Source organism: Ciconia boyciana, chromosome 6, assembly GCF_034638445.1.
Source record: "Ciconia boyciana chromosome 6, ASM3463844v1, whole genome shotgun sequence".
Classification (NCBI taxonomy): domain Eukaryota; kingdom Metazoa; phylum Chordata; class Aves; order Ciconiiformes; family Ciconiidae; genus Ciconia; species Ciconia boyciana.
In genome coordinates, this window is record NC_132939.1 from 37,331,501 (window position 1) to 37,347,807 (window position 16,307).

At 39.4% G+C, this 16,307-nt stretch overlaps 1 protein-coding gene across 3 annotated transcripts in view; it reads left to right on the forward strand.

The window, feature by feature from the left end:
• Positions 1-16,307, forward strand: part of MEIS2 (Meis homeobox 2) — a 174,904-nt gene that overhangs the window by 39,914 nt on the left and 118,683 nt on the right. For all 3 annotated transcript variants that reach the window (XM_072864802.1, XM_072864801.1, XM_072864800.1), the window contains exon 8: positions 12,453-12,598. In XM_072864802.1, the coding sequence (XP_072720903.1) occupies positions 12,453-12,598 (146 nt within the window). The remainder of the gene's footprint in view (positions 1-12,452; positions 12,599-16,307) is intronic.

Consider the following 16,307-nt stretch of genomic DNA (forward strand, 5'->3'; position numbering starts at 1 on the left):
AAGAACCTGCCTTCTAACAGAGTATTTCAGGATGTAAAGAAAGCATGTTCTCTTTAAGATATGCATTTAGAGATGAAGAAGAATTAGTAAAAACAATAACCATACTCAGACATGAAAAACTGTAATGCTCAAATAAGCACAGGCGTGCATTGACATGTTTGTCTTTAAAAGTAATAATATATAATCACTTATCTAAGAGCCACCACCAATTACTATCAAAAGGAATATTATGTATTACTTTTAAAGCAGTTTTCATTGAAAGCTATGTTCCTTGCTCATTTGAGCACTTTTGAAAATCCTTATCCCTAAAGTTTGCTGAAGGTCACTTTCTGAGCCAATAACAGAAAAGGGAATAGAATATCTTGTGTTAGATAATGCTCCAACACTATTAGCATCTCAATTCTTAGCTGCTGCATAAATCTCTGGTAAGTTTTAAAAGCTGACATAGTAAAACACAGGTAAAAATATCTTAACTATAAAATTGCAAAGGGGGGTTAATGTCTTTGAGGCAAATCTTAATTGCTGAAATCCTATTTGCTTTTTTTTGACTATCGAGCCCTCTCATTGGCATCCTTTCACAGACTTTTTAAGAGGAGGGGGAGAAGGAGAGAGATGGAGGGACTGTGTGAAGTTTCTTCTAATGCATAATGCATTTAAACACTGTAGTTTCCGGACTGATGCCACTAACCAGCTGAGAGACGATTCCTGTGAACAGCCTTGCAGTAAGGAGTCAGAGATGACCATGTCTATGGTGATTCCTAGCTGGTGACAATTCTGTTGTTCTGGGTCAGCAGCGAATACCTCACTCAAATGGTGCAAAGTCAGCCAGTTCTTAATTTTTTATCTCCTCAAGAGTGCATTCAGTGACTTTATCACTGAGAAGAATGGCTCCCCTGCCTAGTGTGATCAAGATCTGGAAATTTGCTGCATCAGCACGTTTAGCCCAGACTGCTACTTGATTGGTGGGACTTAGATTTGATCTTATGGCTTACATGTCAGTTCTCTAACTGGCTAGGTGAACAGCCTGTCCAGGGGGAAACTCAGTTTTGCCCGTCTGAATGAAGAGAAGTCTCGTAACCTGCCAGGTTTTTCGTTTGGGGTTCCTACGTATAGCCAACCCTATCTCCTCTGAAGGGGGGAGTGTGGGGTGACGGAAGCCCAACTTGTGAGGTCCTTCCCTAGGAAGAGCTCAGGGACACAAACCAGTCTGGGAAGACTTTGTAGGCACTGCATATTTGTCTTTTGCAACACTTTCTGCTACAATGAAAGACTTGAAATGAAATTACAGGCTTATGAACAGAAAAGCAAAGCATCAGGTGTCAGAGTGGGGGTCTGTGCTTTCTAGTTTTGTGCTGTGAACTCTTAGGCAAATAGTGTTATAACAAGTCAGTGCTCTCTGGTTTTGCTATTTTTATGCTTTATTTTCTAAATCAAATTAATGGAAACTTTTGTCAAACACTTTTCCCCGTGCTTCTGTGAAATTATGCATTGCTCTGCCAGTTCTTTTTATCACTTAAAGCAGATCCAAAGCATCCTATGGGATAGTTTGGGTGCGGAGAGAGGAGAAGGCCATGGCCTTCCCTTCTTGTTTGTTTGTTTTTACTTTATTATCTGGTTACTGGAAACAATCCAGTAAAACTGTAAGACAGGAGAAAATAAGTTGCTTGTAAGCCTTTCTGATATTGTAAAGGTCTCTTTTTTTCGGTCAACCAGTTGAAATTTTCTGACCAGAATTCACATGTCTGTATGTTTGCTTGCTTCTTCCAGTTTGAGGCATTTGGATATTCTTAACTGTATCTTCCCCCATGGCTGAAGCCAGACTCTAAGAAACTAGCAGGGACTAACTAGGGGCTTTGGCTCTTAAATGCTTGCTCTTATAATCTGTCTACCAAACTTGAAAGACAAAATGTTTCAGGCCTTTCCAGTAACCACTTTTAAGCATCCAATATATATAGCAGATGAGGTATAGATGGTTTACACTTTACCTTTACAAGGCTTCTTGTAGGAAAAGACTCCCAAAGATGTTACCCTGAAAGTAAATATGGGCAGCTCCAAAGCACGCAGTTGTCGGCTGGAACGTGATTCACCAGTGGGAGCGAGCACCGGATCGAGCCCTTTGTTGTGAGCACCAAATAGCATACCACTTATAAACAATATTAGTTATATTTCCAAATATCTAGCACACTATATTTAAAGTATGGGCTTTAACTTAAACCTACAAGAGCCGACTGTCAGTGTTCCCACGTAACCCTTCACATTCTGGCATTTTCCAGACTGCCAGCCAAATGAACACTTTAGGAGGAGGTGCATATATATGTCTGCAGCACCCAGCGGGTTAATCCACCCTACTGTGCATAGGTGTTGGAGCTCTTATGGTATGTAAGACTTGCCAAGTTTGGAGTTGTTTTGTATTTTTTTATTTTTTCTGGACTATGCATTCACAGCAAGCATCTTTTCTGATGCTGCTCAGGTGTTTGTGAATGCATATCGAGACAGTACTTTTATTTGTGTTTTATGTAACATACATATTTGTGTACATTTTATCACCTGGAAAAGCTTTTATGGTTAATTTTGACACTTTTCTATTAAAACTTTTTTTTTAAGCATTCAGCCATCCTCCATTTTTTTTTAATACATCTTAAAACAGACTACTGTGCATTTTGGACTTGTGGCCTAACAAATGTCCTTTTTTAATAACTGACGCTTTTAACTTAGTATCTCTGAGGAATAAATGTCTGTTACGTTTCTAGTCCTAACTTTTTTTGGAAGTGATGAAGAAATCCTATGAATGTGTACTTGTATGCAATATTTCAGCTGGCGCTTTTTTAATAGCTAAATAACCCTGAAAAGAGAGGTTTCTAATGTGGACAGTACATGGACTCTTGCTGTATTAGTGGGCATCATTTAAGGGATGAACAAGCAGTTGTGTCCAATAGCATGTTGTCTAAGGGGACCTGCAAGACATTAAAATATCTCACAATTTATAAGTTTGTAACAGCTGTAAGGAAAATTGAGATGCTCTGATGGCTATTTTCCTTTTCAAAAAAAGCCATTTTTATTCTTAAAGAAACTACATTAATGATTTAATGAAGAAGAACAGTACAGAATGCTAGTCATCATCTACTTAAGTTCTCCACATTCTGCTATATATAAACAACTGCAAAATGTTAAAGGTTAAATATTGATGAGATACTATTGAACTTAATTACTTAACTTCACCTGCAGGTAGAATTTTAATTGAACTTGGCTATTTTGCGCACATTTGATATTATTCTAATGACAAAAAATAACAGGATAGCAAATAAGAAATGGTACTTAAAATAAAATATAGCTTTTTAATGTATATTAACTTTGGTACAGTTGACTGAGGAAACGAAAAACACTATCCCACTTACTCCAACAGGGATAGAGAACTAAAAAAAGAAAATGGTGTCTTAAAGAAGATGTGCTTTAGGCAAAAAAAAAAAAAAAGTTTTTTTGTCTCCTGATTTCTTTAATGACTTGTTATTGTTGTCTCAGCTGTAGCCAAAGTCTGCAGCTGGTATTCTTAACAGAATTACTACGAGAATGCTAAAAATATTTCTCTAAAAATATGTTAAAAAGCGATTTAAAAAGAACTCCATTTAGACTGCAGCACAAGGACATTTTGTGTGACAGCGTTTAGTAGGATGAAAAATTTAAACAGAATAACAGCTATTTACATTCACACTGCAAAGTAATTACCGAAGCAGACAAAATACTTAAACCTAATTTAATAACACTTTCCTTCAGCCTAGGTGCCAAAACCTGGGAGTAAACTTCCCAACTTTTTGGGAAGGGGGGGAACTGAAGCTAAAGCCATGTAGAAACAAGTGCATTGAACACTTTCCCAGTGAGGTACAAAATGAGTTTCGCTTTTAAACAGAAGAGCATCATAAATCAGCATAAACCACAAGTTTTAATGAGTATATCTCCTTTGGAATTGTGCAGCGCTTGCAATTCTGTGTGAACAAGACAAGGATCTGGTCTTACACTCCTTACTCAGGCAAAACTGCCACTGACATTAATGATAATTTTGCTTGAAGAGAACAAAGTACTTGATGGCCGTTACGCCAGCATGAGGGGTGCGAGATTAGGATAAACGTGCAAAAAAGTGCAACTTCAAATGGCTGTACCTTTGACTTCTCGAGCTAGCATTTCCTCCAACTACAAGGATCTTAATTATAACATTTGCTGGTTCAAAGATTAACATTTAGCATTCTGGGAAAGACTTTCTGGACTTTAGTAACCTGATCAGTATGGTCTCCTTTTGGTCTCTGCCTCTTTCTGGTTCTTTGTATTGCAGGGGAGATGATAGTATCTGGCACATTCCTTGGATGACTTGAAGATAGCAGCCTTCTGTGTTTGGGGCTGAAAGATTGTGAACTCTGTGTTAGCAGAAATGCCACACAGGGGAGGCGAATAGAACATTAAAGAAGCTTTAGCTTTAGGTACTGCAGCGCAAGCAGAGTTGAATTTGAGAGCTGGGACTTAAGTGGACATTTGTCCCTGCTTTCTTCCTTAATAAAATCTGAGTGTTAACTGTGGATAAGGGCATTTGAGAGATCACTAAAAATGAATCATTGAGTGCCCAGAAGAGCTTTATTATGATATACTATGGAGAACTTCAGAATATACCGTGTACTTTTTACGTGCTTATCGGATGCATGTATGAGTTACTATTACACAAGTAAATTGTTTTGTTCTTTGCTGCAGAAGCAAAATAATTCGCCGAATTAAGACGACAAAATAAAACTCATCAAAAACTGGATCTGTGTGGTCCTTTCTGGCCCTGTGTTCCCATCTAATTTTCTTTTGCCCCATGAAAGGCTATTCAGCAAAAAACCACAAGCTCCAACCAGCAATTTTTGTTGTGCTTGTGTGTGTGTAATTCATTTTGAAAAACCCTGACACAAATCCTAAATCTGGGAAAAAAATCTCAGTGCAGAAATCCTGACTGGCCAAACTGAGTTTAAAAAAAAATACTATATTTTAAAAATCCCCAGACTGATACTGGGTTCCAGGACTGAGTCCTTGTGGGTAGAGCCAAGAGAGGTCTCTTGGTTCCGTTTGCCCCCGTAGCGATTAGATAGAAGGAGTTATTCTGCTCCTGAAGTTCCGCATGGATGTTGCCGCTGCCCAGTTAACCAGTGTGAAAATACCATGGAAAATAAATTATTAAACTATACTGTTATTACTAACTTGCCAGCTTCAGAGAAACAAATGCAGCCACATTTACATATGTGTCCATCTGTCTGTTTTTACACTTTATGTCTTCAGCCAGTGGGTGAAATTGTTTTAATCCAAGCTGCAGTCTGATTTTTTTCTTTTTTTTCTGCTGATATTTTTCTGCGTGTGTATGTTGTTTGTAGACGGACACGCATATTCTTGCAGCAGCTAGTTCTTAATTGTCCTTTTAAGTAACCTAATCTAGCTGGCCACGGCAGTTTTAACTGGAGTAAACAGGAGAGTTCTCCATGGATAATTTTCGTTAGTTAGCAGATTGTTACCATCTCAATGTTGCTGAAATCCCTAATCTCAGGTCAGCGTGAAGCTGCAGTGGTTACAATCCTGTTGCCTGATGCAGTGTGAATGGAAGTGCTTTCTGTCAGAAACATGTGGTCTCTTCAGTGGAGAGCCTGCGTAAATCCTGTGTAAATAGAGGGAGGCTAACAAAGGATGAGCCCCTGCAGCTCAGAGCATTTGGAGCCATTTGGAGGCTGAATTTGCTAAATGCTGCTTATACCGCCTGAAAAGTTGAAGAGAAAGGAGCATAAAATCCCTTCTTTTTTCTCTTTCTGCTCCTACCCTGGGGGGAGGGTGTTAAGGGCCAGGGAAGCCTGAGGTAAGCCTATGAAGACTGTTTTTTCAGTGCTCTTTTGAGTGTGAAAAAGGTGGCATGGGTCACTGTCCCCTCTTTAATGTCGGAAAACCCACACAGTTAGTAAATGTTGCATGTAAACTAAAGCATTTCATCCCTTCTCCTGCACTCCACGGCAGTGGGCCATGAACTAGTCACTTGAAAATCGCAGAAAAATTTCACTTCAACATGTCCGGACAGTTTAGCACAGCAGGAACGTAAGAGAGATCAGTAATTAGCAGGTTGCTTTGCTGTTCCCCTTGTCTGCTGCATTGGAACACTTTTTTCACCTGATGTGAAAAAATGTTGGATTATAATGAACGAACCACAAACCTACGGGCTGTATAAAAGAGTTTAAAATTTAAGCTGGTGTTTATTAGTGTTGTCTTTAGAGAGCTAGAAAAATATATTGTTGGCTTTTGAATATAATCTCTAAGAATTCTCGATTCATTTCACAAATAAACATGGGCTTTAAACACAGACAATTAAGGGCACAAAAAAGCCAGTCCTTTTTCTTATTTTTGGACAGGAAAATAATAAAAGGGGAAATGTGAAACATTACAGTTCTGCAAATAATTTCAAAAGATTTGAATCACCAATTTTATAGCATGCATGACTATAACAATAACATAGCTGGAATGTCATTCCTACCTTCGAGTACATAATAAAATATTTGTAAATGCTTTTTTGAAAATAAGATAAATTAGCAATTATAGAAAGGTGCCTATCCAGAAATAGAAAATGAACAGTTTTTATTCTGTCTCTTGTTGTAAATACACTTTAGATACCAGATAACATGCAACTCCTTAAGCCTTTAGCACATATTGCCAGATGGCAATAGGGACTGGCTCCTGACTGACAAACTATGCTAAAATCTGATTAGACCGAGTAGAATAGCTTTGTAGGTAAGGTCTGATAGTGGCTTAAGTTCTCTTCCTTTTCTTCCTATTTGAATTTACAACCGTTATTAATGCCTGGATTGTGTGAAATTGGTACATGTCACCCTTACAGTATCAGCCCCGTGGAATTGCTGGATTATATTCTGGAAAGCAAAAGAGCTTCCAAAAGAACAGCAGAGAGAAGGCCAGCTCTTCATCTCCTCCCTGCTGCTAGAAGGGCAAAAGAATAACATCTTCTGTAGTAAAGCGAGATGGTAGTACTATATGTCTGAAGTCTTCCTGTTCCTTCTAGTTCACCAGTGTCCAACCTTTCTTTCTCTCCAAGATCCTCTCTGAAACATATGACATAGCACCATGGGACGTGTCGGTGTCTCAGAGATGCAAAAGGGGAGGGAACGCAGGGGGCTGATTAGAGCAGCTCACTTGAAGACACCCCACTCCAGGATGGGACAAGTGGTGGCTGAGCATGCAGGTCAACCTAGGATGCCTGTGTCAGGCCTGAACAGCTTCTGATGGCACCTTTCCTCCTGCAGCCAAGTAATTCAGCAAAACCAGCACACGTACCGGCAGACCGCTGCTGACAATGGCACAGCTCTAAGCTGGGATACCCATTTGAACTGTTTGTGGTGTTCCAAGTCCCAGGTTTGCCATCCATAACCTATTCTAACTCAGTTTCCCTAGGCAGTAAGATGCGGTAGATAAGTATTGCTTCTGTGGTGTGAGGAGACTAAGTCAACTCCCACAAACAGTGATGATTAAGAGAAGGAGAAAAAAAACCCCACAGCCAGCACTTCATTCAAAGAGCTGTGATCTGCTGAAGCTGGAAGCGTAAAGTCTGATGATTTTAGCAGGGTGGAATGGAGATAAGGAGTTCTTCTGAAGGGTCTTTGGTTCTGGAGCTGACATTCCCTATTAGTCCTCTCTACAGCACAGACTGTTTTATCTTCAAAACGTATTCAAACACTTCTCTTTCCAGCTTTTTGGCAGTGGTAATTAACCAGATTTTTAAGATTTTTCTCTGGTGGTGATGTGGATCATATTACTAAGTTGAACATCCTTATTAATAATGGTTTACAATACTTATGTGTCCAGAAGGACACATTATAAGTACAAACAAATAATTGCAAATTTTGAATATAAGCTGCATGCAGATTCTCCTCTTTGTTTTGCATTTATATCTACATATTCTACTCCATCAAAATACTGGACTGAAAGATTGTGGAGTAGTTTACTTAAGATCAGCATAGTGCACTGCGGCTTTCTTTTTCAGAATCTTTTAACTTGGTTTTCATATTGTTCGCACTATTTTTAGAAAAATGGTGTTTTGTCTCCCCCCTGCCTTAGATACCCCTGCTTTTTTCTCTTTTCCTTTAGCATGACAAACCATAAAGCTGTAAGGGACCTCCGATGGTGAAGAAACTCAAACACTGGGTCCTGAAATGTATTTTTCCAGAAATCACTTTTCTTACTGCTCTGCTTGTTATGATGGTAATAGAAACTATTTCTAGAGTTTGAATCTGGGCTGTTACCAGGCTTCTGTGCTATGGCCTGACTGGGTTATCCTTTTCAATTATAATTTTGGGTAGTTTGGGAATCTGTTATTCATCCTGTTCACAAATGGTGAAAAGACTACATAAGCAGCTTCTAAGCAGCACTCGCTTCATCTCTTGCTGGGTCTTTACTCTGTGAGGAACACAAACAAGGACTAGGGTTGAGGTAATACTGATAGTGTGGAGGGACTGTCAAAGAGAAATTCATTGATACAATAAGGTTAGACTGGCCTTCTGTAGGACTGGACTGTGTTTCCCAAAGAGTCCTTAGCTGTATGAACATTGGGGTCAGCAAATTAGTCTGTCCAAGAAAATCAGTTTGCAGCAAGTTAAGTTTGAAATTATGGTGCAATGGAAACCCTGCTCTAACTACTTATTCAGTAGTTTTTAAATGAGAGGTAGTCTCCTTTGCTTTCAATGCAAAATAATTTATCTTGTGGGAAGAAACCCTCAGCACGTGCTAAAAGTGTCTTTACGCAGAGCCAGTGTGGAAGCCTAACTTCCCGCTGTGTAAAGAAGACTTGCATCTTCAGCCTCCTCCACAAGCCCTTCCCTGAGAAGAGAAGGTCTCTAAGGAACACCATGTGGGTGACTTTGCAAAGTTTCTTGTAAACTGTCTCCATCTTTTATAGGGGTTACTGAGGCTATTATATAGCATTGATATCATCTTAAACAAGCTGGGTATGCCTAATTCTCTACTGGCTTCAACCCTGCATAGTCATTGACATCTCCACAAAGAGAGCGCCACTTAAGAATTCTCCGCTTTCCTAGAACAGTGATAGGGTTTTGCAATCACTTGTACTCCTTGCACAAGAATAAATGAGTGAACAGTGTGCAAAGCAGGAGAAAGTCACCCTTCATTTTTTTTGCTGCTGTGTGAAAGAGAGAGTCAGTGGGCCAAAATCTAGACTTACTTTCCCCACTAGAAAATTGTGATGACTATGCTTATATAATTGCAATTTCCATACAAGTTAGGACCTGACTCTACTCTTCTTACAAATTACCATCCAAATCAGGATATGAACAGTTCACATAAGCAGAATCACTTGTAATGATGGTTTAAATTATTTAAATTTGGATTCCTTCATACAAGTATCAAGGAATTTCCTTCATAAAAGTATACTCAATCCAGTCTTCAATAGAGTGACTTTTATGTCTGTTCATTTTATTTCACTTTTGATAATTTCTTTTTCTTCATTTAAAGTAACTCATGTTTGTTTGGATACAGCAAACTAGGATCAGGCCCTCCATATCCAAGAAGTAAATCATGCCATCTTGGAAAAGTCAGTTATGGGCTACTTCTATGATTTCTTGCCACTAGAAACTGTTCACTAATATGAGCAGTTGTAGTGCGATTAAAGATATGACAATACAGCTTAACAGGATTGGGCTTGTAGTTCACCAGGAGCAACAAATCTTGCTGTATTCATCTTCTGAATTAATTTGGAGTACGCTATTTGGATTTCCTTTCATGAGGTTATGGAGCAGATTAGGGAAGCACTGACTCTTACCGTTTCAACTGCTGATTGAGGTGGGAAGGCAGTGGAAGCTTTAGCTGAACTTTCATCTCCTGGGCTGCTCTTAGCTTTTTAAAACCAGGGTATTAACAACCTCTCCAAAAGGTCTAAACACTGATTTAGCATGTAGGTGACTCCTGCTGAGGATGTTCACAAACAGGACAGTATGTATAGGCAGAGAAACAGGAATTTGTCCATACAGAGAGTGAACCGGGGCTTCTGCAGTACGAAAGGATAGTGCAGTGCAGAAGTTTTACAGCTCCACGCATCCTGTGCATACACACGTAGCTTTTACATAGAGACAAAGATATCTTTATCTGCACGACAGATAGACAAACAGACTGACTGACTTCAAACTTGCACTTTCAGTAGGGATTTTTCCCCCCCATCTCCGGGTACTGCTTTTCAAAATTGCCTGAGGCTACAGTACAGCACCTCAGATCCCCAAGGCCCATTGCCTGGCTCCTAATAGCCACTCTCCATCTGTGTCACATGAACAGCTGATGAGATAGCTCCAGTGTCTGTATTTTGGAGAGCATATCCACCCAGGTTAAAATGCTGGGGTTGCCAAGGAGCAGTCAGAAGCCATTAGTGTTTGTGAGAATTTGCCTTGCAGCAGTTCCTTGGCATAGTGGAAAGTGTGTGTGTGTGTGTGAGAGAGAGAGGGAGAGAGGGAAAGGGAGAGAGAGAGAGAGGGTGGAATACATGGGGGGGAGAGAGCAACGGAAAGGACTGCTTTCTAAATAACCAACATCTTGCAAAAGTGAACAGTTGGTTACAGCGTTTAGGGCTTCCATAATCTCTTCGATTAGTTTGCTGTGATTCGACTCTCCTTTCTCTATCGTTAACAGAAACAAACAAAACAAAACAAAAAAAAGAAAAAGGAGCATGAGAAAGAGAGCAGCGACTTCAGGGTCTTGCTCTGGTGTTTGGGCAGATGGAAAGGAGCTGCTCTGCCTTGGGGCAGGGTGGTTGTAATGAAGTGGCCTGTCAGTCTGTAAATAGTGAGGGTCATCTCTTCCATGTGATGGAGGGTATCACATTGCAGTGAAAATGGAAATGTCAATAAAATTAATCTGCCAGCTCTTTGCTGTGGCTTTTTCCGTCTCTCCGGTCCAAAAGGGTTGGTTTTTCAGAGGGGAGGCAGTGGAAGAAGGGTGATCTGGCACGGGAGGGAAGATGGAGCTGAAATGCAAGTTTTGAAGCAAATGGACTGTATGTAGCAGCAACGTATTTCGTTTAGTAGCACTACAGAGCTAGACAAGGCTATAGGAATGAACTCGTGAATCTATAGCATTCCTCAGGAAGCTATGGAGCGTCGAGCTCAGGCTACATTGAGCACAGAGTTTATTGTTTTAGGCTTTCTTGGACAAGGTTTTTACTTAGCATGGGATTTATGGCATTTACTGCTAATGAATGTCTATTCTTAAATTACAAAAACCACCGTCTCAGCACAATTCCCAGATGTCCTTCCAGGACCTCGGCTTCTTAAACACCAGCAGGGAGCATAAACTCTCCACTTCTCTGTTTTCCTCTTTCGTGTGGCTCCGGGCTAATGATGTGTAAGGAAAACACAGCAATCTATAAAGTCTCAGTGCTGTCCCAGTATTCTTCATTTATTTTGCATTTGATTATGCCACAAGTCGGATCTTGTTTCTTTCCTTTTTTTAAAGTTATTAGTTCAAATATTAATGTAGGAATATGGCATATATTGCTGCTCTTGATTGATGCCTTCCCAAAAACAGGAAGACATGCTCGTATGAATTTTAAGAAAGTAGGGGTCCTGCAATGCCTTGCCAGAAGAGTTTTTCAGATACATAATTTAGATGCCCTCCAGGCAGGCTTTCAAGGCATTTTTGCTGGAGGGCAAGAAAAAATAACTATGACTGTTAAAAGTAAATGATTTTTGCTAATGCACAATTAATGCCAGGGAAAAGCACAGAAGAGAAAGATGTTGATGGAAAGTTCTGATTAAGTGAGAGCTCTACCTTGATGTGCATCTTTTTTTTTTAATGATAATAATCACTGATGCAGAGATGTAGAAGTTTTCCTGTCATGCAAATGCTATATGCAGGGTCATACTAGGTGTACGTGTTTGTGCGTGCGTATGTATGTGCATTGGGAGGTGATGGTTACGGGGAGGGGCTCATCTGACAGTGTGTTATGTGCACTGAACGGTGACATGGTTACTGCCACCTCTGCAGAGGGCCTCGAATATATAGACTACAGAACATTTAACTTGATTACTTATAGTACGTATTCAGAATGGTTGTAGGGATGCATTTACAGTGAATGGGTTTTCTTGCGGCAGGTTTTCCCACATTGAATGCCATAATTGACAAAGAGCTATTGCACTACGTCAAGCACACAATTATAATTGAATTAATGATATATGCATGTGTGAAATACAAAATTAGTATTTGGAGAGACATGGTTTCTAATTTTTACATACTCGTATCAGCACTCATATATGACGAGAAACTGTATGTGCCTGATCTAGCAAACCAAAATAAAACTGTGGTAGTGTCTTGGTAACTAATGATACTTTTTGGCTTCTATATTTTGTTCATTAAATGTCTCCTCCTTCCTGCTTTTCTCTTTGTTGTAGGAGATGGTTTAGACAACAGTGTAGCCTCACCTGGTACAGGGGATGACGATGACCCAGACAAGGACAAAAAGCGTCAGAAGAAAAGAGGCATTTTCCCCAAAGTAGCAACAAATATCATGAGAGCGTGGCTTTTCCAGCATCTCACAGTAAGTGGTGCCCAAAACCAAAATGGATTTCTATTCATGTGCCTAATGAGGTTTATTCATCGTTATTAGAAATCAATTGTCCCTATAATTTTTGGGCCATTATTAGGGCTCAATTATTGTTGCCTTTTTTTTTTTTCCTTCTAGATTTTTTTTTCTTGGCTCTTGGAATCATGACAAATCTGAAAGAAATCTATCTATCTATATATGTATATATATACACACATATATGCCTATAGAGAGAGAGAGTACAAAGCCTTAGTGTGGAACAACACCTACATATAAAGTAACCATTTTTTGCTTTGAACTATTCAAAATGTTCCTAAGAACAAAAAAGGGGTTTCTTGCTTTAGCATATATAAAGCTCTGCCTTCTGGATTCTTTATTGCTGGCCTCTGTTTACACAAACTTCATATGTATGTGGTGGAAGAGAGAGCCCCAGTCTGTGTGTTCTGACATACACTGTGGATGTTAGAGAAGTCAAAGGAGCAGCTTGCAAACTTGTCATTGTTACTTTTTGTGAGAAATATAGAAGGCTTACAGGGTCCCTAATTCTTCAGTTGCGTAACAGAGAGAATAAGCACCTTTTTAGCTTCTCTTCAAGTCCATTATGTTAAAAGCTAGCCATATTCACATTTGGGGGAGAGAGATTAAATATGTGAAAAAGCAATGCTTTCCGTGGGCTATCTTTATCCTCCTGCTTGCAATTGGTTTAATGTGTTGGTGTTCTGTTGACTGCTATAGCTTCACTTAGGCATAAAAACATGGTTCCACAGAAAACTTAGTAACACTCTTTGTAGTTTACTTCATGTGGGAAATAATGGAAACTGGTAAAATTATCAATTGATTTTCCTCTTCCTCTCACTGTAAAATTGTTTCTCACTTGATAAGGCTTAAAATGCTAACTGTTATTAACTACCTCTTCTTCTACCAAAGTTGTATAAATTTCCATGGTAGCTGATGTTGGTTACAGTGTAATGATTTCAGGACAAGGTACCCAATTTATTTATGATAGGGACTATCGAACTGCTCTGCTAGCAGCACAGCTAAAGGGGGGAGCGATAGATCCACATTTCTAAACCATCATTTTGATGTAAGGACATTAGTAGCAAACGAAGGTGCATTGATCTGGCCTGTGGGGTCAGGATTAGCTGGAATAGCCAGTGTCTCTGCTGGAGTAGTGGTTATTCCTGCCTCCCAGCTATGGCCATTTCAAAGGTCAGGTGCCCTGTACCCACTTGGCTCAGAGGAATTAGACAGAACATGAGTCTCTGGGCTGATTACTTAACCAAAGACAAAATAATGAGTCCTAAGCAAATACTGACTAATTGAAAGGGCTGTAAATCCATTACATATTGGTCAGGGATAATCAGGAGTATTTAATCACTTTTATCTATTCAGGAGCACTGAAGCTGCAACAGCAAAGCCCTGAACCTTGCCATGTGCTTATTATTCTCATCATTATCAAAATTACTTCACAGCTGTTCTTTGCTACATCACCTCAGCTGGAGATTTACTAACCTGTAAAATGTTTTTAATTTGGAAGTCGAGTGAGTGTGAGTGGAGGGTTTTTCATTTAGCTGGAGGGTATCTTTAGAGGAGTAGTACAGGCAGACAGCAAAAAGCAGGGCCACAGATAAACCAGTTTGTTCTGTACATGTCTCCATGTTAACTCCATTTCCTCTTATGAAGTTTGTGATATCTTGGTTTTTTTCTCCCTGCATTCCTTTCTCACGTGTTCCTTGAAAGCACTCAACACATGCTTATTAAACAGTCAACTGCCTCTTGCTTCTCTTGAGGAAAGTCCTCCTGGCTTTTTGAAATCCCTTTTCCTTGTTTCCTTCCTCTCTCTCCTGACCCTCTCCATCCTGCACGAATGGAGGAAATTTGCCATCACTGGTGAGGATGGCCTCGCAAAAATCAAATTAAATGAACAGAAAAAAGCCCCAAACCTTTTACCGTCCACGCTTTAATGAGTTTGCAGGTGTTGAAAGATTTACTGTGCTGTAATTCTCAGACCTGCAAACTGATAATGGAGACCCCTGACCAGTGCAATGTAAATTCAGAAGGATTCTTGCCATAAACACATGCAGGGAAGGAAGAGAACTCCTTTCTTTTAAAGATCTCGCACTTTTTCTCAAATTAGCTTGTCCATTCAAAGTGCAACGCTGGCTGAGCCAGAACGGGAGAATCTGTGATGTACAATTTTATTGTTTCAAGTAAATATCTTTACAATGGCAGTCCATGATTCAATGTACATTCCTTCATTACTACTCTAACCTTATTTCAAATTGGTTTGTTCCTCCTTTGTGCTGTATGACCTGTTCTTGTATTACAATAATCCCCTGATGTACCCTTTTTTCTTTCTCTTTTTTTTTTTTTAAAGAAACTAATTGAATTATCTCATTATTTTAATTTGTTAAGCAAATGTATTTTACATCTCAGGATGTGTTCTTAAAGAAGGAGCTGCTTAGGCTTTGCCCCCTGAATGGGCCATTGGTACATTTTGACATTCATGCATTCATTAAGGAGAAGAACATAAAAGAGCTCTGGTTGTATTTTTTTTTCAAACACCCAACCAGCATGGAGCAACTTTTCCATAAGCCACAGGGGTCTCTCTACATATGTTCTCAACTGCAAGCCATTGTCACCTATTCTGAATACCTCAAAAGGACAAATAAAATACTAAAGGCCAACTGTAGCAATTGTTAGCTGTTAGTCTCAATATGACAAAAATCATTAACCTCTGGTTTCCCTGGAAGGAGAGGCAGGGGCAGTCCATCTCTTATGGCATAGGTTAAACTTGAAATTCCTTTAGACTGTCAAATTCAAAGGGAGTAACTCAGTTCTGACTAATTGTATTTACTTATGATTTTAAATAAAATGCTGGTTTTTTTCCTTTATTCAATCAGTTTGCAAACTCCTAAGGTAGCTGATTTTAAAAACTGAATTGCCTAAGTGGCTTTTTTGAAGAGACAGGCACTTGAACTCTGATGTAGAATGAATGTATCTGACAGGCTGTGTCTTTCAAAACAATTCCTAACCCCTATCACAGCTTCCATTTCGCAGTAACTTTAATTATATTTGAAATAGGATACACATGCATGTTTTTATTGTTGGAAATCAAATGCAAGGAGTAGGAGCTTCTATCATGTTCTCATTCACTTACTGAGCTCTGTCTTACATTTGGAATTACAACAGTACCGGAAGATGAAAGATCTGAGGATGAATTGGTTGGAAATGTGTATGCTTTTTCTGGATAATATCCAGTGTTTAAGAAAGTAGAGGAAATCCTAGTCTGGTAGTATAAGCTTTTCAATAGTACATAAAGATTATGACATCAGAAAGGTAAACCTGACATTAAGGCTGTTTTTATTTGACTTCAAAAGTGGTTAAAGAAAAGAAACAGCAAGAAATCTGACCCAAGCCGAGAGTTTATTCATAGCTTTGGAAGACTCCTTTTCCTCTATGCCAAGGAGTCCTTAGTACACTCAATTAGCCTCTCAGACATCTCTGCTTTCCTCCCTCAAGTGCTCCCCTATTTGCCCTGCAAAGAACATATTTGATCACAAAGTGAAAACAGGAAGTGCTCAAATGTATAGACACCTCTAGCTTACACCAATGTTGAGATTAGGATTTCTTACCAGCAACTATACAGAGCCGGCCCCCCTCCTCCCATGCCCTTTAGAAGGATGGAGGACCTTTAAAATGT